Source organism: Leuciscus leuciscus, assembly GCF_965113295.1.
Source record: "Leuciscus leuciscus genome assembly, chromosome: 4".
In the NCBI taxonomy this organism is placed as follows: Eukaryota; Metazoa; Chordata; class Actinopteri; order Cypriniformes; family Leuciscidae; genus Leuciscus; species Leuciscus leuciscus.
The window spans coordinates 11,865,448-11,892,499 of record NC_138728.1 but is presented as its reverse complement, the minus strand read 5'-3'; the positions used below and the strand labels follow the sequence as shown (position 1 = coordinate 11,892,499).

The following is a 27,052-nucleotide window of genomic DNA, read 5'->3' as shown; positions in this document are numbered from 1 at the left end:
CTCGAATAGAAAAAAAAAAAAAAAATCCATTTATAGTCCCATGATGGAGCAGGTAGCCACTACAGGTGCAAAAACACACATGAGTCTTATGTGCCCTAAATCCTTCTCTTTTCACTGGGTTTTGCTTCCCTTTTTGCAGCCATTTTTGCAATTATAACCAACAAGGTCAAGTACCACATGTGTAGCTTATTACATGAACTATGGCTATGATTAGAGCATTCTGGGAAATGAAGTGTTCTTATATAATGGTCCATAAAATAAAAGGTAATTTAGTAAATATAAAGAAATACATAGGCTATAGATTAATTACAACATTTTGAGGAAGAAATTTCAAACATTTATTCGTATTCATATCATCAAATGTGTCTGGAAATACCCCATGTGTGTATGATAACATTTATCATAGCGTTAACATGATAACATTAAAAAATATAGAAACTACATTTAACCCTTAAATGTATACCTCGGATCTTTAGTGTTCCAGGACATCATTCACTACCCTCCTCCTCATTAATTTTTTTTAAGTTAGACATCAACCTTCTTAGTATTCCTCAATCAATTCATTATAAACAATATAACGAGAAAATAAAATATTTTTAAAAAAGCCTATTTTACCATTCATTTAAAAAAAATAATTACATAGGGTCGCTAATGACCCGAAGTGTGTAACAGTGTAAGTATACTTTTTCTGATCAGCAATAGTTGAATCTTTGATGACTGAATACGTGCAGTTCACCTTTATTCCACAAGGTGGCAATGTCAGATACACAAATGATGAAGTGACGTTTCACTCATAGTTACCACAGGCAGAAAACAAAAGAATAGGCAGTATCATCAGCAAAACTTGAAATGCTTCAGCAATTTATTTCAGAGCAAGTACTGAACGCAATCAAATATTGTGTCACTGTCACTTGATGGTGGATCTGGCGAAGAAGCTGTCAGCGATCAAAATATTGATTTTAAAGATGTTGAAATTGATAGTTTTGAGAATATGTTTGAGATTGTGAATATGAGACTGGGAAATGACCTCTGACGAGGACAGTGATGATGGTATAAAACATCTGCTCAAACTGAAACCTTCCAAGCTCCAAAAGGTAACAAAATATGCTTTATTTTATTCTTCTGTAATTGTAACTCTAATTTCAGGAGAGTTTTATATTATCGCAAAAGGTAGAGTTCCATCTGTGTAAATTTAGTTCTGGGTCGCTAAAGACCCGAATATGTAATAATGATTGGCGAAACATTCATGCATTTTAGGGTTAAAACAGTCTTTTTTTTTCTACTTGAAATAGACCTCTAATTGTACTTCTTTAAAGTTGTTTCAAAATTCTACATGTTTGTGATTCATTCAATTTAATTGGAATTTAAAAGGCATTGTTAATTCAATAAATCCTGTTAAAGTTTTAATATGTGACATGGGACCCTCTCGGCTGCCCATTAGCTTGCATCCTATGGAGCCTCTTTTATTTTTTAATTAAAATAAAAGCTTTTCCAAGTCATATATGCACTGATCTCATCTTCACTCCTAACACAAGAAGTTACTCAAGAACACTCCACTTAGCACAACAGTCTGGAGCCGCAAAGTAATGTGGCGCCAAAGTAGGCCTATGTTCAATACATTGGATCCAATGCAACAAGTCTCATTTGCAGACTTGCTTGCATCGACTGACTTTTGGTTATGAATCCAATCACAAACAGAACTTTCATTGAGTTTAATTAGCTGAATCAATATCTCCATGTAGGACTGTTCATCTTTCTGTCAGATAATCTGATTAGTCGGCACATAGAGCGGCTGGGCGTTTACTTATACACTCACATCCTTTCCTCAAATGAATCTTTTATTGATCACAGAAGTGCATGTCTGACTCTTGCATTATGCATCCTGCAGTTTGTGCACTTTTGGAGTGATTTAACACTGCATTTATTGTAGGAAAAAAGTGCCATATTTCAATTAAATTCCTTCTAGTTCAGAAAAAAACTAGCATAAGGGTTAATATTTTCGGTGCTCTGCTAAAATGTTGATTGCATATCAAACAATGAGATAAAATAAGTCAATAACCTGCCACAATGTGAACTATCAAACATCAGTCTCCTTTCGGCAATAAAAGTCTGGCGATCACACTTCTGTATCCTGTAAAGTCTGAATCAGCCAGTTCAATCTTTTTGAGTGGATCTCTTAATTTATTTTCATTCGCTCTTCATTTTTTCATGGCTTCAAAGGGATTTCAAAAGGATTTCTATGAGAGGGGCGCCATCTGCGCTCCTCAGTCGGAACAGGAGTGGGCACTCAGACCTCACACCTCCATAAAGTTTTTCACAGAGAGAGAAAAAAGTGGAAGACCAGACATTTTGTTTATAAAATGAGTCTCACTTACTGCACCAAAAACACTCTGAAGAAAGGAAACTCCATATGGCTGATTGGCACATGCCATTTCATGCTTATTAGATCCAGCACTCAGAATATTGGGGAGTGAAGCTGAACAATGTGCACCGCAATAGCAAGTGCAATTATTTAAATCAGTCCTCTTTTAAATCAATATCAAAATTGTATGTGTATAAATACATAAAGGAAAGTATACATTTTAGCATATAGTTATTAACATTTTTATATACGTTTGTCAATGGCCGCGTCCGAAAGCTTAAAAATCCAGTGTTAAAATCCAAAAACGTCGGAATCCAATGTTAGTTTCGCTTCCTTTCTCTTGAGGTACCTTTATATGATCGATTTTTGAAGGGAGCATAGATGTATCCTTCGTTGCCTTTGATATCCCACAATCCTCTGCTTTCCATTCCATGACAGTTGAGCTAAAAAATAAAGATGGCGTCTGAAAGTTGCGTTTGGTGGTCAGATGTAAATGTGTCAATGTTTTCCACTTTTGATTTAATTTCTAATGAGAAATTACTATTGTAGTCATTAAATATTTGCTTAGTTATCACCAAAACTCACACTATTTTGTTGTAGATCATTAGTCTGTTATGTTGCCTCAGAAATCAGTCCAAAATCTGTTTCTTGAGGTGCTTTTGTGCGCAAATGGTTCAACAGTGTAAGAGTTTTTAAAAATACAAATGTTCCATTTAGTCTCTCAATATGAGCTCATAAAGCAGCATGCATAATAATTATAATTAATTATCAAAATGGTGTTTAGATGGAGTACAGCATTTCACACCACAGGACGTCAGCTACCTAAATGCATTCATCTACAGTAACTAAATACCTGGATGTGTGCTTTTATCAGATTTGAGTTCATAAAAAAGACCCAAAAAGGCCATAAATGCTCATTTAATTAAATTGAAACCAAGAATTTCTGTTGTAGGATAAGCAACAGAAAGAAACACGTTCTCTGTGTTGCCATCCTTTGCTCTCTCCGGCGTTTTGAGCAATTCTTTTTAAGGCCTGGCGAGCTACAAAAGAGTCAGACAACAATGAGAGGATCTATGAGGCGTGCCAAGAAAACCTCTCACCTGTGCTGGATCAATACAGCTGAACTGAGCAGCTTTTTAAGAGAAGAAACCTGAGCATCTTCGTGTAAAGGAAGGGAGAAATTATCTTTTGTCATAAAACATTACTGTTTCCTTTCTGCTCCAAAATCCATCCATCTGCCAGATTTCTGCAAAACACGACCTATTCTAAACAAAAGAACAATAATGATGCAGCGGCACAATACCAAAATCGCATTAGTTCCCATTAATATCAGTGTGTTACTCCAGATTTCCACTCTGGATAATTGCTTGAAATGGCATTTGAAATACAACAAAATCGAGGTAAGAATACGTTAAATGTTGCATTCTTTTGAAGAGAATAAAAAGAAGACAACATGAGACTGATAAGTGTGTCTGTGTGTGTGTGTGTGTGAGCTGCTGGCATGTTGTCAGCTCAGCTAATTATTACTGTGCTTCTCCTCCTGTGCGCTCACGTTTTTGACTGCCAAAACTTGCTGTGCTAAAAACTGCACCTTAACAAACCAATGAGAGCTGAGGGGCCGGGAGGGGGTTGATTGCACCTGCTGAGATCTGAGCGTGGAGGCTGAATGGATTTTCAATGGGCCTTGCACTACATGCAAAGTTATAAATGAATGCCACTGCATTACAACGGGCATAAAATGAAACTTTCCTCAACTGTGTCACTGGACATGCAGTCACTGTCCTTCATGTTGCTAAAATCCCCAACTCTCATTGACAGCGAATAACTTCAGGTCATTTCTCTGCTGCCTACGCTTTAGGACCCCTTACCAAACCTGCCAAGATCTACAGCTGTCCTCGTCTATTTTCTCTCTGTCTCCTGTCTGTACAAATGATCCCTTCTTGCCTGCAGAAAATTATTCCTTTTGTTCTCAGTGTTTTCCTGAATGTGAAACATGAATCCGTAATGCCGCGTGGAGGATTAGAGTCGCTGCTGTGTTCAGGAAGAGCACTGCCTTAGTTTCAGGTTGACTCCATCTCCATGCACAAACAGATGCTTACTGTGGGATTAACACCCGTTGTTCAATGAATCTCAACATGGGCACTGATGTCTCACAGTGTAAGCCTTCAATTATGCCAGACACTGTTTTTGTCTTTTTCAGGACTCAGATATGGTAGTTTCAGAACAGAAGACTCACAGTGAGATGCACAAGAAAACAGTTGCCGTCCAAATTAAATCATGTAACATTATTGTAGTATAACATTGTAGTATTATTCTAGTTTTAGGTTTCTGCTTTGACCTGAATTCGTCTTATCATCTTTCTTATTTCTTACAAACTCAGGTTTTCTGTGTTTGACAGCTTGTTAAGAAATGCCAGACAATAAATGTTCTAGCCTTTGTGTCCATCATCACCAAAGTCAGATGTCCATATAGAAAAGACACACTACTGTTCTCCTCCCACCCCGTCAACTCTCTGTTCTTTTGTCTGTTCATCTGCCCTCGTTTTTTGGATTCACCCCATTATTTCTGTCATGCTCTCTCATGTCTCTGCTTTCCCAACGGGCTTAGAGGGCTCTGAGAGCTGGAGCTTCAAAAAGCATGCAAAAGGATGTTGCAGAGGGGAAAAAAAACTATCAAATACTGCTGAGTTCAGCTCAAGTTCACCAAAAAAGAGGAAAGTGACACTATACACCTCAGAAAAGAAAAATCATTAGACAATATCAGGAGAGAAGTTGTGTCAGGTAAGTTACACCATGTATTCAGTCTGTCTAGACTCAACAATTCATATTCTGGCTGTCATTATTTTCTAACTGTATACTTTTTTTTTGTGCTTTTTTTCAGTGGTTCTTTCAGTTTTTTCAAACAATATCTACATAAAAGTATATATTTATTACATGGCTCCCTGAAATACTTGAATCTGATTGGTCAGTTACAGCATTCAGTTCAATATTACATATTACAACATACCCCGAGGGTATGTAAGTATAAATGATGACAGAATTTTTCAGTTTTTGGTGCACTGTTATTTTAAAGTATAGATAAAGCTCTTCTGCTAGGTGAAGTGTGAACATCACAGAAACTGACAGCAGTGCTCTCCATTATTCTTTGTAGTAAAGTAGAGAGAGAGAGAGAGAGAGAGAGAGAGAGAGAGAGTGAGAGAGTGAGAGAGAGAGAGAGGAGAAAAAAAGGCACTTGCTTTGATATCCCTTCTCCCGTTTCACAAGTCTCCGCTCTGTCGGTCATAATGAGCATTTATGAATAAATAAATGTGAAAGAGAACCATAACGAGGTAAACGTCTGGCACACATACATAATACAACATTCTTTCGCCATATTCAGTCTGAGAGAATATCTTTCCACATCAGGGCCATAACGCAAGATGAGAGCAATTTCTGTTGCTGGTAATCAGGAAAACATCATAAACGCGAGAGTTCAGCTTATAGGCAGAAGTTTGAAAACATCAAGATGGGAACAACATGGGAAGAATCTAATGATTTAACAACTAAAAATGGAGATGATTAATGATGAGAAGATGGATCCACACACCTCTACATGCTGAAATATTCAAGAGCTCCCATGGCATGATTTTTGTTGGCTGATTTATCAGTAACACAAAAGAGCCTTCTATCAACTGCATCACACAGGTGGTTATGGATACATTCTTACAATTAGAATATTGTAAATGTTTACTCAAATTAAGGAGACTGACCCCAATAGTACAATTAGGATGTGTTCAAAGGGGTCTCAGTTCTAGTGACTCAATGCAGCTGAGATTTTTGGCACCCGTTCATTAAATTGATGGTAGTGTTATCACTTTGAAACAGAGACAGACAGGTCTTTACATGCAGCACACATTCACACCAAAGATGAAAAACATTAGACTTCAAAAAGCCTCTAACCTCCCTCACACACAAACCATCCTATAACAGCCTCAGGCAGCTTTCATAAATTCAGAACAATCTGCGTAAAAATAATCTACACATTTCATTTAGATTATTGGTTTTTAGAGCATTTGTTGTCATACTACAAAATAAGTAAAAAATTGTCTGGTCTAAATATCCTTAAAACAGTACATATCCTTGAGGAGCAAAGTTGCATAAGACATGTTTTCAGATTTGCCACAACTGGAAAATAAAGTCATTTAAACATAAATGTAACATTGTTTTGTGAGGTTTAAGCCAAAAAATAAGACTGAGCAATTTGCTAATTGTGTATAAGTAAACTTCATAATATCTTATTCCATTTTTGCTTTTGTTTAGATATTTTTAACAGCAAAATACTAAGAACATGATCTTTTTTTGCAGTGCAGTGTTTGAAGGGCTGATGGCAAGATAACCATTTATATATTCAAGCAAAGAATTACATATATTTATAATCAAACAGATCTGATTTTAATGCTACTGTCTGACAGGATGTCAGTTTAACAATGACAGGTGTGGTATTTGGGTGAGATGCGAACCGGACAAATGCCAATTTTGTCTGACTCTAATGATATAATCACAGTTTATCTCAGAAATGCGGTTCTTGATCTCGAGCTTAATTAGGTCAAGCCGTCAATCAAGAAAAGTAATCAATCAAAGCCGAAAGTTACAATTATCTCTGTATGTTGAACAAAACTAGAAAATCTGGAAACCATTATTTGAGAAGAAAGGATAACAAAAATGTTTAACTTATATAACAATAATTTATTATCCTTTGTTACCCCATGTAGCACACCTAGAACAAGTAGACCCGGCTACAAAGATGTCTTACACATCAAAAAAAGACTAAAAACATGACAGCAAGATTACTCAGGGTGTCTCTTCACAAACTGTGGTAGAAAAATGAGCCTCTATACAAGGCACAATGAGAGTGGTAGAAACTCCATGTTTAGCGCTTGACTGAGATACAGACTGGGTCATTTGGCATTATAAAGATGGAATAAAATAACTTATTAGACTCAAAAATATAAATAATGTTCATACAGAGCAGTACAAAAATTGTACGTATTGTATACAATACCATTAAAATGGTAACATCGTGTGGTATGTCAAACAACTCTTGTAAACCCATTAAGCGGCAAAGAAGACCTTTACCCATGAAGATCTTGTAAAGAACAGTTACAGATATTTACATTTCAGATTTAAAAGATGTAATGGCAGCAAAAGCCGAAATTCAAGTAATGTATTTTATATCGCATGAAAACTTGCTATTTATAAAATACAAATGCATGAAAACACTACATTAAATGACAATGTAGTGTGTAAAATCCTATTAAAACCATCTTTATACATTCTAGTATGAAAACACAGCGAGGTCTGTAACGGTAGTGTCAACGTGTCAGTGTATCAAAAGAGTTTTTGAACATTCACATTTCTTGAAGTCTTGAGTTTAGTTGAAATGAGTTTTCACAAAACATGAAAAATATCTGCATCTTCACCTTTATAAAATGGCTACTTGGAATGAGGCAAGTACATAGGGTCGAGACCGCCTGTGGTCACGCTCTTCACTAAACTGTGGTGACTGAAAGGAAGGCGTTGTGAACTTTGGTGCCCTCAGGTGCTCGTGCTCCATGGCTCATGAGCTCTTGAATGGTCATCCAATTGTCAAGGATCTTCTTGTTTCGTTTCTTCAGCATCTTCTTATGGCTGAGCTCCAGAATGCTGACTTCCCCACTTGCCGTCCCCATGGTCTCCCTGAGGCACTCAAGCCGGCTCCTCTGCATGAACTCCCTCCTGCGTCGCTGTTCTCTTGCCCGCGCCAGCTGCTGCTTGCGTTCTTCTTTGCTCCAGTACCGCCCCATCTTCAGCTCGCTGACTGCGTCGTCATCTGTTGTCATCCCACCGCTGCGCTCCTCCCGGATCCGCAAGGCTCGTTCACGTAGGATTCGGTCTCGTGCGGGCCGACGTGCGACATACCTGGTTCCGTCTGCTCGCACTTTAACTTTCCATTCAATTCGGCCAGGTTGTGAGGGTCCAGGCCGTCCACGGAGGCTGAGGAGGCTAAGCTGGCTCTGGGAGTATTCCAGAGAGGAAGAGGAATGTTGTTGTAGGAGCTGTAGGTAACTCTGGTAATGGCGTGTGCTGGGTGGCTGGGTTGATGTGGTGGTGCTGTGGTAGGGCGAATGGTAGTGCCGAGCGGTTGCAACCCTATTACGGTTTCTTTCTTTCTCACAGCGCTCGTCATCAGCAGGAAGCGCTGGGTCTGACTCCGAGGGGTTGCTGGGGCTTTGTTCCAAACTGCTGGAGAAGGCCTGGCTGGGTCCTTGTGAACCGGGACTGGTGATGGGGGTCTGTAAGGGTGGTGTGGAGCTGGTGTATGTATGGCCACGACTGTAAGAAGGGCTACTTTGGCTGGGTAAAGACAAAATGGGACTATTGTAGGGACTCTGCAGGTGTTGGGTACTCCGCAGGTTCCTCTGATTAGTCAGGTGGACTCGACGCTGTAGCGAATGGTCGGGAGATCCTTCTGTTCCCAGTGGAGTTGAGCGGGAACTTTCCGCTGTATTGTAGGCACTAGAGCTGTCTTTATCTCTAAACTTCTCACTTTGAAGTCTCTCAGGATGCTCGTTAATATCTGCAAGCTTGCCACGGCGCAGTCGACTTTCCTTATCCGTTCGGGGCGAGTCGTGCTTGCTCCTGCGCAACTGGTGGGCTTTCATGATGCTCTGGCACTCAAGTTCAATGCTGCGCAGCTCTTCGTTGAGCATGTGCAGCTCCCGTGCCACTCCACTTCCACCCTGCTCCGTGAGGCTACACTCGATAGTACTACTTCGTCTGTAGACCAACCCGCATTCTCCACCATTACGGATCTGGCACTTTAGCTCCAGGAGTTGCTGGAAATGGTCACATTCCACCCCATTCTCGCTCAACCTGCCCTCCTGACCCTTCTCCTGCCTGGCTAAGCTAACGGTGTCCATAGGAACCAAATGCGAACCCGCTTCCCACCTGTCTCGAAGTTGTTTTTGAGTCTGTGTTTGGGGATGAGAGAGAAATTCATATTCAGAACTCTCCTCAAAGCTGCATTTCACACCACTGTCCTTCTCCAGAATGGAAGAGGAACATGTTGCTGTATCTGTACTTGCGGAGGCTTCCTCGTGTCTTTTTGACTGGAAAACATGAACAGATACAACCCCTTAATGCATGTCAGAACATAAAGACTTGGTGCTAAGGAACTTTTGGCAAGTATGGTCATACTTACCCACTTAGCTTCCTTTTTCTGCTCTTCTAAAATCTCCATCTTCAGCTCCTCTAGAAAATCCTGATGGTCCTCATCGAGCCAGCTTCCATCCATCTAAGAGAGACAAACCCAACAGTGTTAACCAGTTCTGGACTAACCATTTGGCTGGTTACCACTACTCAGTTAGTGTCAGCTAGTAAATGCCATAGCTACACTATTTGGCAGCAAAATGCATTTTTGACAGCCTTTCAAAATATTTTTCACTGTTTTCTGCCTTTGACATCACAACTGGGTAAACTGTAGTCACTATTGAAGGGTTTAACCATCAGCCAATCAACATTTTACTGATATCATTTCACATAGTTTTAGAGAACATGGCATTTATGGCTCAGGTGATTGGCTCATAATAAATAAATAAATAAAGCCACACAAATAAAACTGTGGTTTTAATGTGGGATAAGATTAGCAACTATGTCCACTAGTCTCACCTGTCCTTCAGGTCTGGTGACGAGTAACACTATGGATCTGGAATTTTCATTTGAAAGGAGAGCAACAGCCTCTTCCCTGTTCTGTACGTCATGACCATTTATCTGGAAGAAACATGGACACAGAGAGACAATTACATACACACAAAGATAATGACAGAGTGTCAGGAATTTCACACCAGAAGCACACTTCATCAGTGACAGAAGTGGAGTAAAATTGCATTTCCTCATACACACCAAAACTAGGCTCCCTTCGTGAGATAACAACCTTCAGTCAATTATGCATTTACTGGGGGAGAGACTTTGAATCGATTACTAAGACTGTCGACTGGGCTGCAGGAGCCACAGCATTTATAAAAAGCGTTGTGGCGGTACACGCCCAGACACACAATTAAGCAGCCTCTGACAGGTGCCGTTCATCTTTTCTTCTATAGAGTAATGGCACTGTCAAAAGAAGATAATAGGGGTGGAGAGAGTGAGACAGACGTGCACTGAACCATTGTATTCATCTCCCTCAATGTTACATCCACAGATGCCTTGCGTCCTTTGTATCTCGTTCTTTCTGTATCTTCTTTTGCTCATAAATTCTCCAAACCCCTAACCCTACTGTCTCTGCTGAATGTCACACCAGCTTGGTCTACATTCTGCAAAAGCAGATCCAGTCAAAACTGCTATTTAAGAGAAATTTATCATGATGATCCAGTGGCTGACTTCGTTTGTTCAAGATTTGTACAGACACACACACACACACACATACAAATATCTACAGTGGGAAGTCTCAGACCACTAGTGAAAATCCATTATAAATTATATATTATATTATATTATATTATATTATATTATATTATATTATATTATATTATAAGTAAATAAAGAACAATCCAATAAAAAATCCAATTCGATGTGTTTCTGGACCCACTGTATCTACCAAATAAATAATCAAAAACATCATCTGGATTCATAGGATGGTTGTTAGCGTGAATGAGCGTGTGTATAGGTGTGTAACAAGATTTAATGTATCCCACCTGTAAAATTCTGTCTCCCTCTCTGATGCGTCCATCCCTTGCAGCTATGCTGTTCAGTTCAACCTATCAACAGTACAATAAACATGGCATCAATATGTAAATTGTCATAATTCATCTCAACACACCAGCAATAATTCCATGACTTGTCACAAAAAGAATTCATTATTGTAACAGATTAATTTGCATATCTGTTCTATAATGAGAAAAATCTATTCCTTTCAGACTATTTACAAAAGAAGGCAACATAATGCTCCCATATAATATGTAAGAATTGGAAGTGAATACTGCACAGAATATGTAAAGGATGTGGAAATATTTTTCTTTTCCCCCTAATTTTTACAAGATTTCTGATTAAAGGTACAATATGCAAGAATTTTTGCCGCTAGAGGGCGCTACATTCCAAACAACAACAACGGCGTAGCTTGATGACGATGTGAAGGAGCGTGGAATGATGGGAACTGTCGTTTTAAACTCCACCGTGGATGTAAATCAGTCAGACGGGAATCGAAAAATCATGTTCATGGATGATGAGGCTAAGTTCTATTTTTATAAATGTTGCGTTTAATGACATGCTTTTTGTGGCGAGGGGGGCGTGGTTCAGCGCGGTCTGTGATGGGAGAGAAAAGAGACGAGCAAGTAGGTCAAGTGCAAATGCACCTGTGTCTTATTGCAGTGATCGGCGTGGAGAGACCGCTTATAAGCCGCGCTGGAACGAGAGAGAGACTGGAGAGAAAATTGGACGCAGATGAAGAAAACCGGTGGATCCAAGCTCTCATTTTTGAACTGTTTTGTGCCGTCGCGGTTGCCACGGTGAATGCGCGTTGTGCGCGGCTTTTGTTTGTTTTGCTTTATTTTAATAAAGTACGAGTCCCAGTCACGACGACGCGTCTTCTTCCTTCCTGACTCTTAAACCTCATCACACTTTTATTTCATTAAAATGAATTAACCGCAAGAAAAGTAAGGTTTAATACTTCATAGATGTTACTGTATTTGTTGAATTCATTGTTGTGATAACGCTGCGCAGTTTTACATGTTCTAAACAATTGTTGTAAAAGTACATTCGAACATGCCCACATCATTTGCCAAAATACTGATTAATCTTTATGTATAACACATGCTATGTTTATTTACATGGCCATAAACACCAGACGTGATAAACAATGTCAATAAACTAAACACAAATCTAAAGCAATAATACTTTCCTTACATAAACATAACTATTACCGAATGCTACATTTGGAAAATATAAAATTAAGCATGCTTTGTCGACAGAACCAGCTGCAATCGGTAAAGAATAATTGTGTCCCATAACGACTGCAAGAAACAAGCTAAAGTTTGTAGCTTGATAGACGCTACAACTACAACTTCCGCATTTGTCCAGGACTCCACGCAGTACGAGCGGAAACCGAGGGTGACGCGGATATGACGCAATTGACTGGCGACTCCCAGCTCCCCCCTGCTCTAACGCCCCGTTTCCTTGGTTAAAATCGCAATTTTCTCACGATTTAAAAATAGTTGGAAACATTTGGGATATTGTAAGTAATCAACTTAACAAAATATATAACACTGGCCTTGAGATTTTGGGATATTTTAATGCAAAATTCTTACATATTGTACCTTTAAAACAACCATATTCTTTATGCATTGTAAGAATTTACATAAGAACGAGGCTGAAAACATAATTGCTGTACATTATACGCATAAATGCATTTTTAATTAGCATAACTTACTTCCACAGACATGTATTAATAGAACATTTCTGTAGGTTGTTTATAATACATTTTTCTGGAGATGATACGAAAAAGAGAAGCAGTTCCCTCCTGTTTGATGTCAGGTGCTCCACATTTACATATCCCTGAGCAAGAAATGGTGTAAGAACAGGCAATATCTGTACAACAAGTAGAATTCTCCCTGTTGAAATGCAGTCCCTGTTTTCAGCCTTTGTTTTCCTTTAGGTGTGTCAAGGTGGTGAGAGTGAATACAGTGCCGTTTTACACTCCACAGGAGACAAGAGGGGTGCCATTTCTTACTAATTAAAATCAGCAATTAAAACACTGAAAAAAAAGAACTGTCTGTATGCAGAATAATTTTCCAAACTTGACTTGATCTCTTCATGCTTGACTCAGTCCTGGTAGACTTTCGTCTGCTATGTGAACTTTGGAGAACAGGAACATTTTCCATATTAAACACTTTTAATTTCAGTGAAGGAATATACAGTGATGTGGAACAATGAGAATGGATCAAACTCAGCTTTTATCTTTTAATTACTTTTCACAAAATTTAAATTGATGTTAAAAAGGGTTTGGTCCGGTTAATTTGATTGCCTGCATCAAATTTGATGCTTAGTGCCACATCTTACAGGTGACTTCAACAGAGATCACCAAATTAACATAATAACATTTGTTCTGAAAGCATTATTCGGTTCATTTTCAGTAGATCTTTGTCTGTTAAATTGAACTGGTGCATAAAAATCCACAAAATAGAGTCTGAAACTATAAAGTCAAATTTTTTCCTTTGCAACAGTTGTTTTGTCTGTGAAAGGAGATGATTAACCTTCAGAAAAGGTTGAACTTCAGCAACATTACCTATTATAGTGTCCATCTATGTCTAGTTTTACAACCCACACACTAAACATTTTGGAACCATATAAGTAAATTTAAAACCCCCGATTTCCAGCAATAAACTTTAAAAGTAAATGTGTAAAATAAAAAAATTAAATAAAAAAGTACCCACCTGACCAACGAAAATGGCTGTATCTTCTTCATCATCAGTACGATAACAGAGAGTCAGGCCCAGTTTTTCCTGGCTGTTCATTCGACAGAGCTCAACCTCCTGTAACAAACACACAAAGCACACACACACACACACACGTTAGGTTTCGTTATCTTTGTGGGGACTCTCAAAGACATAATGATTTTTATACAGTACAAAATATATTTTCTATCCCCTAAACCTACCCTGCAGAAACCTTTGTGCATTTTTACATTTTTAAATTAGATTTTAAATCAACCACTATCCTTGTGGGGACATTTGGCCTTCACAATGTACATTAAACAAGTACAAAGCTCAGACTATTAACTTTATGCTGATTTTACAGGCAGATATTTTTTTATGAAAGAAACTAGAAAATAGCTCAACTCAGTACATTTCTCTTCAGTTCAGTTTATTACTTAAAAGATAAAAGCCACCAATAGCTTCTAAACTCCAGCACGAATAGCATTGTTTTAGAGTAGTAAAGTCATCTTAAATGTTTGGCTTCGCATTAAAATGAAACAATGACCAGTTCCTTTGGCTACAAATGTGTCCTACAAAAGGCCACCGTGAAATATGATATAATCAAGCAGGCCGAGGGGGTTATATGTCAAGACTGAAGCCTGGTGCAAGTGACAGCGCTGTATTCGAGAGACATTCACCTGTCAAAGGAGAGCTGTTAGCCACAGCTCAACACACCACTGACACCGGTCTCAGTTCAGTCAAGCAAAACGGCTCATTTATCGGTCGACGCTCCTGACCGAGCACTAGCATCATACATCAAAAACTCCACCCTCCACATTAACCAGATTTACCACTCCATCTAGGGTTTTCCCTTTTCTTCCACAACCATATACAATGAACTGTCAAGTGTTCATATTTGGCAAATCATTTCTAAAAATGCGATACCAACATGCTCACGGCAACGTCTGTGGTGTGATATAAAAAGGCTAACTCTTTCTCATATTTCAGCTGAATCTGGGTTACTGTCAGTCCGCACAATGGATGCAATTCATCACCAGAAGCTTTAATACGGCTTCATATTGATCTGCTCTATAAGCTCAGTGATACTTCATATTTTCTGCAAGTCTATTGTTCAGACCACATGCTCATCAAAAAGGATCAACCGACGTGCCGAGCAAAATAATCCACACAATCTCCCTTAAACTAGTGCGGCAAGTGACGGAACTGGAAAATCATAGTGATAATTGAACAGATCATAGTAGTAATCTAGGATATGTTCTGTATTCAGGGAGCTAAAGCGGTTAGTTTCCTCTTGGCCCTGATATGAAAAATTTGCTTGTGATTGACTGAAGTTATCTTGCATGGAAGGGGTTCATCCAGACATTTATCACTGCTTATGCATACTTCACATATAGCAACTTCAGCACTGTGCAATTTTGATTTTCCAAGAAGGAAATAGTCTCAAATTCGCCTACAGATGTGGGATATTTATCATAGATACATCCCAAAATCTCACTCTTTTGAAGAAACATCTGGTGACAAGCTGTTTTTGTACCTTCAAACACTCATAATAATATTAATGATTCATTAACACACATGCATTTGTTTTCCAAAATGAGCAAGCGACCCAGTAGGAAAGAACATTAATGTCACTAAAATAAAACTAATTACACCTCAGTGGAGTGTAATGCCCCTGTTTATTAGCCAGAGGAAAAATGGCATCGTTTGAAAGCTCTCCGGCTCTGCTACTTTAACTCATTAATAGTGAAGGAATCTGCCTTTTTGAAACTCTTATTTTTAAAGTTTCACAATTAAATGAACCCAATACATCATTTGATCATATAACTCTTTTAATTCATATTCTTTTATTGATAAAAAGGTAACACTACTATAGCTTCATTTGTTAACATTAGATAATTAACTACATTAGTTAACATGAACTAACTTGAACAATACATAGATACAGCATTTATTAATCTTAATTAATGTTAATCTCAACATTTACTAATACATTTTTAGATCAAAAGTTGTATCTGTCAACATTACTTAATTCAGTGTAAATTAACAAGATTTTTTATTTTTATTAACTAACATTAAAAAAGATGAACAAATGCTCTAAGAATATCTTGCTCATTGTTAGTTTATAATGGATTAACTGTAAATGAGACTTTAATGTAAAGTGTTACTGATAAAATAATAGTACCTCATTTTTGGATAAAATGAACAATTGTAAATTATGTTAAGCATGCAATATTAAATATGAATATTTGTCAAAATGTAAAAAAAAAATTGTGTGTGTGTGCATTGTATCAACATGCATTAATGTATAATGTAGTGATGTATTTATTCATGCCATCATTGACCATTTGTCATCGGGTCACCCGAGATGAATGTTAACACCAGGTGTATATCACCATAATATACAGTATATATATATAAAAGCATTTTTCTTTCACTTACCTCACACTCGAATTCAACTGCCCTGTCCACCTCTGCCTGAGTGCTGGCCACATATTCTGGACAATCATAATATTCATGCTCCATAGTCTGAATGGAATGACAACTAGAGAAAGACAGAACAAGAGAAATGAACTTTATACTAGGCTAAGATTTATTTCTGCAATTTTATTTGCAGAACTACAGACCGACCCGCTACACTTCTAAGAAGATAACAGAATTTGTTTGTAGTCAGGGGAAGCATGTAATTACAAACAATACTCATTAATCTGTTAACACATCATGCTGGGGTACAATTGCAAATGCACTGTTCCAAGATCCTGAGCAATCTGTGCAAAGCACATACACAGACAAATGAGCTGAATCTTTGATTTTGCAGAGTTGTAGCCAGACAAACAGATTAGCAGCATAAATAAACCCAAAGCAAAGCACATGCACATAAGGAGCCAAATAATCAGATGTGGCCTATCATCCCCAGACACAAGTCTTATTGGACAAACTCAAGCAGTTGAAAAGCCGTAAAAGGGCATTAAACACCAAGAGAAACCTCTGTGCCAGCACGTTTGATATTTTAGCACTCCATTAGGTTTTAATCACCCTGTATACTACTCATTACAGGAAATGGATAAGGGAAGCCACTACAATAATTACACATAGGCCCTGGCACGACTTTTATGACAGCAGTGGGGGATATTTCGTGGGGGGGATGAGGGGGGGAGGGGGTTATGGCTGTTGCCTGGTGATGAAGAAATATTTGATAATAACATGTGCTGATGTTAGTATGCATGGTCATCTGGTTAAGAAAGCATCACTCGTTTAGGTAGCATTTGTCAATTGTAAATAAGTAAATAAATAAATAAATAATATATATATATGTGTGTATAAATTCATAATATCATTTCTTGTAGTAATGACATACTATAAATAGTACAATTAACTTTACAGGACGAGGATTAGGTCTGAATCTAAATGTAATTAACAGTGTTGGCAGCATACTGTACCTGTCCGACAGCAGGAATGGGCAGATGTCTGGCACAGGCGGGGTAGTGGGTCTCATCTTAGCCAGAGCCATGATGTGCTCAAAGGTGATGTCCGTCTGAGTACACACGTCCACCACACACACTTCCTGTAGGCTGTTCTGGTTCCGGCCGGAGGGTCCCCGCCTCAGCACCTGCACCACAATGGGTTCCTTTCGCATGGCCTCCACCGTTCCCTCATGTCCAGACTTGGAAAATTCACGTCCATTCACCTAAAGAGAAGAGAAAACCACAAATCTCAATAGATTTATTCACTATTCCAAACCATTTATTAAAAATTATTATATTAGTTTTATATTCATAAATTAATGTTTTTTTTTCAAGAGAGTTCCAGATTCTTAAATGAGATTGTGAATGTAGCTCTGATATATGGATTTCATAAGTGACCAAACAGTCTGCGTAATCACAGTGACATCTGATATGTTGCACCTGACACCTGTCAAAGCCGCCCCATCAGAATTCACTCACCCGCATCAGCAGGTTCACTGCCAGACCAATTAAATGAGCTTGTTATGAGCTCAAAATACTCAGCCTTTCAACCATTTAAGATAGAATCATACCCGAGGGAACACACAAACCCCTTTACCTTTATGCTGTACGTCTGCGTTATAAATGACACGTCAATACCCTACATGCCGCTGCTGAAAAATATTTTTGTGATTAGTCTTCCATGTGTGAACTTACTTTACTGGTCCACAAAAATCAATAAAAAGTTAGAAATCAGTCAAAGTGTGTCAGAACGAGACCAGAAAGAGAAGAGATAAACCAGATAAAAGATATATCAAATGTATTTAAACTTAGTGAACAGACAGGGATATCAAACCTTTATTTGGTCCCCAAATAGCCTTAGTATTTTGCAATTCAATGCAATAAGATTTGAACTTACAGGTCAACTTATTTTGGACTCATCAGCTAATAAAAAAAATAGGTCACACTGTCCACAGTGAGAGTGCAAGTGCACATGATTTATTTTAGACTGAGCAGTTTTCCTTAAGCTATGTGGTTCCTGTGAGGCAGAACAAGAAACTAGTCTAATTATACAGAGCTTCCTTAAGATTCCTTATCCTCACTTCTCATTGCTCGTGGGTGCCACCAACAAAGAGTGGCCTTTAGACCTTTTTCATCTCTTCTTTTGTTTTAGGGGAGCGCATAGCATTTGGCACCTCAGGCTGTCAGGTAAAACTGCTGTTGAACAACCTCAACATTCGACACAACATGACAGGAACCTTTGCTCTCAGACATTCATCAAGTCACACTTGCATCCTGCACTGTTCCTTATGGGAAGACTGAAGAGCAAGTTGGATCTCACCAGATGGGCCAATTAATCCGGTGGTAACTAGGGAACAGTCCAACAGTGCAAACTCAACAGATGTGATCCTCAACTCTGAGAATGACACTTGTGTCTGGTTAAAGTTAAATGTATTTAGGCACAACCAAAAGGTCTGGTGAAGAAATAAAGGAAACCAAAACATTACACCAACAAAATAATACACCAAATGAGATACCAACACTACTGAGATATCACTCTTAAGATACATAACGAAGTCACTGAAATTACTGGACTTTAAACATAAATTAAACCGAAAATAAGCATGCTAATGTTGGTTTTCAAGGCTGGCTACTTCTTTTATTACGATAACAGTTGGTCCTTCCAAAGAAAGTGGTATAGAATCAGACATAGTCAATGAATAGCCACCAGAGTAGAAACAGCCAATTGATTTCTATATCTTGTCTAAAAGATCAGCAGGTGAAGAAACTCTGAAGTTCATGTTGGTGAACGTTGATCCACAGCGATATTAATTTAAAGGTCATTAACGTCAATGAAATGTGGCCGTCGCACACCAACAAAGCTTCACCAACCCACCTCCACATTCCTCCTCAATACATGACTCTGAAAAGGTCAGGTGCCAACTGGGTTTGATAACAAGGTCTGGAGCTGGAATGTACCGCAGTCACCTCAGACCTGTCATATTGATTTCAGACTTATAATACCATCTCTGCCTCAAGAGGACCATGTAGACCATCTGAATGCTGAAGTGGACGACAGAATCACAGCAAACATCAGTGGTGGAGGGTAAAATGTGTGTGTTTATTGTCAGAGCTGTCATATTTGGGTCAGTTCTCGTCAGGTGACACATATCTAGAGGCTTGTTTATTTTCTCCCAACTGAACGATTTTGCACAGGTGAGATAAGCACAAAGAAGTGATAAGACTGCATGTGTGTGTGTGTGTATGCGCGTGTGTATGTGTGTGTTTAACACATGTGGCATGTGAGATAAGAATTGGATGAGAACCTCTTGGCCATACAACCAAACAGTGGAAAATGGAACAGCTACAGGCACAAGCACACACAACCAGCATTACGTCAACCCAAAATGTGCCAACGGTTGTTTGGCAAACTGACTGTGGTAACAAAGGATCTAAATAACAATAAAAGCCCAGTGAAAAACGCTAGACTACAGTCTTTTATATGGCACATTTGTAAGGGAGTCACACTATGAATTTCTTAACACCGTGAATCCAAAAGGAATAAAAGAATGAAAGCATAATATAGTGAAATCCCACCTGGGAAGTGTCAAGTAATCAGAAAAGATTCTTCAGGGTATTATGTGTGAGCAAAAACACAATATCTGACTCACGCTCCCATTCACAACCCCAAAAGCATCTTATCTTCGTATTGAGCACATGGCGAAACACCCAGTCACCCATCTATTCACTGCAGGTGCTCAATGACAATGCCACAAAGAAGTCTAATTGAAAAAGAAGACTTTCTCATTATTAGAACTTATCATTTCTATCAAATATCCGAATTTAGCATATTGCTTTAGAGCTCAGACTCTCTCTTTCTCTACACAGCTGCAGGAGTCTATAAAACGCCCATCGTCGACAACCATCATCTCGCTTTAACTGTGGAAAAGAAACCACATAGACTCTGTCACAGTCTGTTATTATTCTAGTTCATTTTCTTCCTTAGATTTACTCAGAGACTGATAACTAACTCTCCATGTCGTTAACTATTCAGATATTCAAAAAGAGACTATTAACTATTTGCATATGCTATTTTCCATGTCGTCTCTGCACTGATTAATCAATGTGGCAAGAAATTAATGAGAGGCAATTAGTACCCTGACGAAACGCACGACTGAGTGAGAGATCAGTAGAGAAAAAGAGAGAGAAAAAAGTGCAAAGACTTTCTGTATGAGTGAAATTTGGTGCAAATTACTGTTGATGTGTGGCAGCAAAAAGGGAGTTTTGTCTCATTACAAGTATAATCCAAGCATACTAAATAGACTGTAAACAAACAACAAATTGAGCATATCAGTCATGATAATAACTCGGGGTAATTAATTAAAATCACTACAGCTACGCCACATACCCACATTATTCACCATTATGAACTTGGTGTGAAAATGATTCATTTGACAAACCTTAACTCTTTCCCTGCCATTGATGGAATTTTTTATATTGTAATTTTTTTGTAATTTATGACCGGCTATGACAAATGACGGCTATGACCGTCATTTATGACAAATATTCCGGCTATCCATGTTTTCACAGGTAGGGGCGCTATTACGCATCTTCAGTTTCTTTTTTTAATGAAACTTACCCACATTCAAGTGTTGCAAAAAAAAAAAAAAATGAATGAAGCTTTTAGGGAAACCAGTTTGAAAACAACTATTTCTGCAATTCCTTTGGTGATGCTATTACAACCTAACACCACTACAAACTTAACCGTTAATTATTCTTAACCTAATTATACTATATAAATAAGATGCAACTTCTAGAACACCATAAGCACCTGCGAGCACAGCCCCTCCCCCACTTTGTCATTTTTCAACATACATCACATATGCACAGTATTCCCACATCAGTATCTGTGATTACACAGTATCACCATAGAGATTCAACCTTCTCTGCTGCCATTGCTTATGCATGTGCTTTTGTGTTAAATTAAAATTCCTCTTTAGGGACAAAGAATTACTCCTCAAAGAGGTTTTCAGCAGCAATATGCCACTGACTTGTTCTGTGGGAATCAGGCAGTGGGAGTTTGACTACACAACACAACGCTGACAGAGTTCACCCTGCAGGGAAATGTCTACCTTTCGCAACATAATTAAATTCTCCATTAGCAACAACCTTGGGTTGATCCTCCAAGCTAAATAAATGCATCTCATTCTTCTCTATTTTCAGGTACAAAAATAAATAATGCATTTGAAATAACAGGCACATATATCACAGAGAGCTGTGTGTATGTGTAACTAATGAGTCCTTCAGCAGAACCCAGCCATGGATGACATGGGTTATGACAAACTGTGTCAACAAAATGCTTATTTAGCCTCAGTACATCAATACAATAACCTGATGCAAGCACTCTCCATAAGCACGATCATACTGCATGTTGTCATGGACTACATCATGTGTACTGAATCTAGATGTAGGGAATTGGTTTTCCATTACTTGTCAACATGAGTGTGAATAAATGAAATGTTCTCAGATTGAGAACAGATTTTTGACAGGGTTGTGTCTCTTTGTCCACATGTTGCCTGCTCAATTTCCAGGCCTTAAACCTAAGTGCCGCAACATGTCCGGGCTTGTTGCTCTTCCATGGTCACTTATATATTTAATTAGGGTTTCTTTGGCACTTGAAATTGGTTTCCCAAAAACTCCTCCCATCTGCCATTGGTCAGAAAAACATATAGTCCCGCCCCAAACTCATGCCATTGGTGGAGCCGATGTTTCTATATTGAGCTGGTCAGGATGTTCAAAAAAATGTAAGCAATTGCTGAATTCAGAACCACATAGGACCACATAGGACAGAACCACATCATGCTACTCTTTTTACCATCTTTCTATGGCAGAAATAGTATGAGTAGTACGAAGGTATGTGGTTCCAAATTCAGCAAATGTTTTGATAGGAGAAAGCATTTTCACACTGAAAAAAATGCACACTTTAGCTTTAAATACCAGCCTTCAAAATCACTGATCCTTATTGAAGCAAAAAAAAACTGGACCAAGGCCTGAATTTAGCTATTGGTTTTGCTGTGCAGTCGAGTTCACTTCAAGGTTCACCAATAAATGTCAGGGCGAAAATGCTGTGGAACAAGCCAACATTAATCATAACCACCACGAAAATAACACAAGGCTATGCAATACAACAATACAAGTAAGAGTGACCTAAGGTGCAGGGCTACACTTGCCTTTTTTTTTGTACATGCTGACTCTCACTTGACCTAATGCTGAAAATTTTGATTGTTCCTGAAAGGCAATGAACCTGGTGTCTTGGCCTTAAAATGTTTGAGAAATCAGTCAAGCGAGCCAAGGAGAGTTATGGGTACTGCAGTCAGGCTGAGAGAGAGAGCAAGAGAGACAGATCTGAGGGTGATTTGTGGTTTCAGTGGGTATGCTTCATTATTTTATCTGATTTCGCTGGCAGGAGTGTCCCACCATGCCTTACTAATGACTTTAATGAAGGACTCTGCTCTTGAGAGATACCAGCTCTGTTCCAAAGCCTATGAGCTAATTCACTACATAGGCAGCATAATAAAAAAGGCATGGGACCTCATAAGTGACAGATTTGGAACGCTCTAGGCAACTCGATATGTTAAACAAATTAACGAACATTTGATTTCAATAGAGTTTCATATCAGCTTGTTGCTGGATAATATAATAAGTTTGTAATTACTAAAAAACAATTTTTAGTTCATTTCAGTATTGAAATTAATTTTTGACCTTCCTCTGGCTTCATCAACAATGCAATGCATTCTGTGGTTGCCTTCAACGATGATCATACTATACTTTTCATTCCCTTAACTTCCTTTCATATGTATACGAATGCAGGAGACAGGAAACACAGTTCAAGCGAATAAGTTTTGCATTTCGCTGTGTTTCAAAGTTCAAGTTTGGTTTTGTTTGTTTATTTGTTTATTTATTTATTTCAACAGGGACAATGTGCAAAAAACTTTAATTAAAGATGCTTTGCACCAGATTTAGCTTGAGCTAGTTTCCATCTGCAGTCCCCGAGCAGGTGAATTACAATACAAAATATACAATATAAAATGTAATTAGTCACTCAAATACAACTATTAATTCATACATTCAACCATTCCCCATTACAACCATCAGTCCAAGTAAATCATACCAAAATTACTACAATAAAACAGCACTAAAAGTGAACTCTGACCTGCAAATTTGTATCATGTGTGACCAACAAAATATTATTATGCCACAGTGTGACCTTTTAGCTGAATTAAAAGAACGCAAACTTTAAATCTGCAGGATTGCAGTGTTGCAGTAGTAGATTGCATATGTTAAAACATTTTATGTTAAATCAACATTGATTGTTTGATACGTTGAATTGTGTGGTTTTTTAAAAAAATGTATGTGACCGTTGCAGTGTCCGTAGAAATTGTGTGTGCTTAAAGTCTAGTGTTAGGATTTTAAAATGAAAACTTTTCTTCTCAGCTCCTAACACGGGGATCAAGTTGGATAATGTCCTCTGAGTGAAAACTGTAGTACTAGTGTTCTAGTAGAGACCAACTCTCTAAATAGTGCCTTGTCTTCCACGGTGAACTTCATGTGTCTCCCTCTCTAGACTGACTCTAATAGACGTGGTGCGTCCAGTGCCAGAGGCTTATTGTCTGTTACTTCCTCCTACACACATTAGACACAGATTAACCTTACATCTGCCATCATTACAGGCAGGAACACCACAAACAATAGCGATTTGAATGGATAAACACACACACACATGTTCCAGGGAATATTTCTAAATTAAATCAAGGGAGGGATACAGTAACTGCTTTCTAATCTGATGTATGTGAGTTCAAGAGGAGGTCAGAGCCTTTACCACAGCAAGTATTCAACAATGCATAAAGTTAATTTCTGAATTCTTAAGTTAATATACTAAATAACCTGAGTGTGGCCTAGCACATCAATATGACAGAAAGGCTTCTGTCGCTGTGCTTTTCGCCTATAAAAGCACAATTGTTGTTGCACACTTGCGTGCCATCTCTTAACGAAAACATACTAATCAAAGTCCCTCCATCCACATGATTATGTGTGGATCTTTTGTCCTGCATCCCACGTTTGTGGATCCAAAGCCTGATGAATGCGTCTGGCAGTTGCGCGTGGGTTGGCACGGGTCTTCATGCTCTGCGTGTAGTTAATGCACCACTACAGGTGTGGCACATGGCGCCCGCCACCACACGGCCAAAACCGACATCTGCTCCCCATCAAATCTGAAGCCGGATGTAAAAAGATGAATCCAATAACCAGATATTTTAATGTGAAAACCTGTACCTTCTGAGTAAAACCAGGTACATTGTGCGAGCAGTTTAAAGTGTGAACGACGGTTTTAAATCAAAATATGTCAAACTTTTAATGAGCTACCAGCCATGAAATTTTTTTTCTTCTCTTCCTTACTATGTGTGTAATTCCCGGATCTTCATGCCAATTAGCATTGTTTCTCAAGTGTGGAGTTGGATTTTTGGCTCTCAAGGGGAGAATGGGAAAAAATAATGCACGTCTTCACACCTGAACAGTCTTCAAGAGCACATCAGATGTGTGTGAATGGACATCCAAACACGCACGCTTGCTTGAAGATTGTCTCTGACGCACATAGCCACATAATGCACATCACACTGAGATGTTTTGCAGTGCAATTTAGCTCTATTCAGCCTGTCGACAGTCAGTCAGCTCCTGCTTTCACAGTTACTCAACGGATGACTTGGAGTATGAATTGGGCGTAATTGGCTAATCAGAATATGGAAGAATTTGAATGAGCAGATAAAAAGACTCAATATTTTTCTTAATATAATGCAAGGATAAGGGTGACTCATTTGATTCCATTCATTATTCATCAATGTAGACTTATTCAATTATTCAATTATATTAATTATATTATTTTATATTATATTATATTATATGTTGAATAGTCACACTTTTGACTCCTCTAATTATTTCTAATGTAGATTTATTGTCAATTTATTTGATTTATTAAATAAATACAGCAGAAAAAGTTTATTTGAAATAAATAAATGTTTGACTCCATTAAATATTTATCAATGTATATTTACTAATATAATATAATATAATATAATATAATATAATATAATATAATATAATAACAAATAAATCGCTTTTTAAACATTTATGGAGTTCATAGAAATTATTCTCCTTTAAGATGAGTTTGAAACCAACATACTTGCTTGAATAAACAATAATAATTCAATAAGCTTATAACCCTAATATCCTTAATATATAGCCCCTGTGACAAATAGACCCGATCTCTTCTATATGCTTTAATAGGCCAATGCTGCATATGAAAGCGCACAATAGGACATAAAAATGCAAATTTCCAAGAAACGATCTGCTCTAAGACTTGAACCCTACTGATGTTACAGAGAGCAGATCTGGTTACTGAGCGGAGACACCACGGTTTGCCCCACAGATGGGCCGCTTGATACTTAATACGCAAACGGACGGCGCAAGAGACCTCCGAGAGCTGCTAATGACTTTCGAAGCACACTAGAAACCCAACTCAAGTTTGATAGTGTCACAGTATTGAATGAACATACAGAACCTGTCCAAGACGTGCAAGTTTGGACTCATTGAACCTCGCCCCTAAACCTACCCATCACTGGGGTTTAGACAAATCTAGCCACCTTTTACAGATAGTGTTGGATCTACTCGATTTACACAATTGCATACCAGTCCAAGACATTACAACCAAACACAGATATTAATGATTGGGTGGGTCTTTTAGAAAATAAACAAACACATTTTTCACACTCTTACTGGTTTAGAATTGTAATTTTTGATATGTAGCCTATCTGATGGTCTTGAACATTTCCACGTAAATGTCATTTCCACCACAAATTTTGCATCGTCTCTGAAAACGTAATCAAACATTGAGATTACCATAATTTAGGTTAGTAAATGCTGTAGAATTAGGCTATTGTTCATGGTTAGTTCATGTTAACTAATGTAAACAAATGAAACCTGATTGTAAAGTGTTACCAGTTAAATTTCAAGTTTTACTGGAAAAGGGTGAAATCTCAACCTCTCAGACATACAAGTTTGTAGTTAAAGAAACCCCTGACTACAGGTTCAACACTTGCACTCATAAGGAATGTTTGACTGATATCAGCTTATCATTGTTGTTGAATAAAGGTTGTCGTGGTGTGCTTGTGTCAGACTCAGAGGAAATGACCCGGGCCAGTTTGTGTCTCACACTGACAGACTGTTACTCACACAGGGGGCCGGGGCCAGCCAAGAGGAACAGACAGGAGCAGTGACCTCCCTGTATATGTGTGTGTGTGTGTGTGTGTGTGTGTGTGTGTGTGTGTGTGTGTGTGTGTGTGTGTGTGTGTGTGTGTGTGAGACTGATGAAAGGTGAAATGTGTCCAATCCTGTATGCTACTGCCAGATGTAAGACAGCATGTCTGCAATGACAAGGTCTCTCTCCATTCTTCATCTCCATATAACAGTCCATTCAAGTCTATTAACAGTGTGAAGTTGACTCTGATAAACATTGCAATTTCAATATCCCATAATTCCTCAGCCTTCTGCTCACTGTTTTCTCACAGAAAATGTCTCACCTTTGGAAGAACAAAAGAAGAGAAAGAAAGTGAGTCGGGGGAGGGGTATCATCCCTCATTCCACGTGCCGTACAGAAACAAAACGCCCCTGAGATCTATTTCTGTGCTTTAACCTTGCACACACAGATGCTTCATTAGCCTATTTGATCCTTACCAAGTTACTGTGATACTGGAC

General features: G+C 38.3%; 1 protein-coding gene across 1 annotated transcript in view; it reads right to left on the bottom strand.

Annotated features, from left to right (window-relative positions):
• Positions 1-7,071: 7,071 nt before the first annotated feature.
• Positions 7,072-27,052, bottom strand: part of pdzrn4 (PDZ domain containing ring finger 4) — a 28,251-nt gene continuing 8,270 nt past the window's right edge. The window contains exons 2-8 of the mRNA XM_082166723.1: positions 17,243-17,490; positions 16,245-16,347; positions 13,803-13,901; positions 11,070-11,132; positions 10,048-10,149; positions 9,581-9,673; positions 7,072-9,488 (exon numbers count right to left, since the gene is read on the bottom strand). Of these exons, the coding sequence (XP_082022849.1) occupies positions 7,890-9,488; positions 9,581-9,673; positions 10,048-10,149; positions 11,070-11,132; positions 13,803-13,901; positions 16,245-16,347; positions 17,243-17,490 (2,307 nt within the window). The 3' untranslated portion in view covers positions 7,072-7,889. The remainder of the gene's footprint in view (positions 9,489-9,580; positions 9,674-10,047; positions 10,150-11,069; positions 11,133-13,802; positions 13,902-16,244; positions 16,348-17,242; positions 17,491-27,052) is intronic.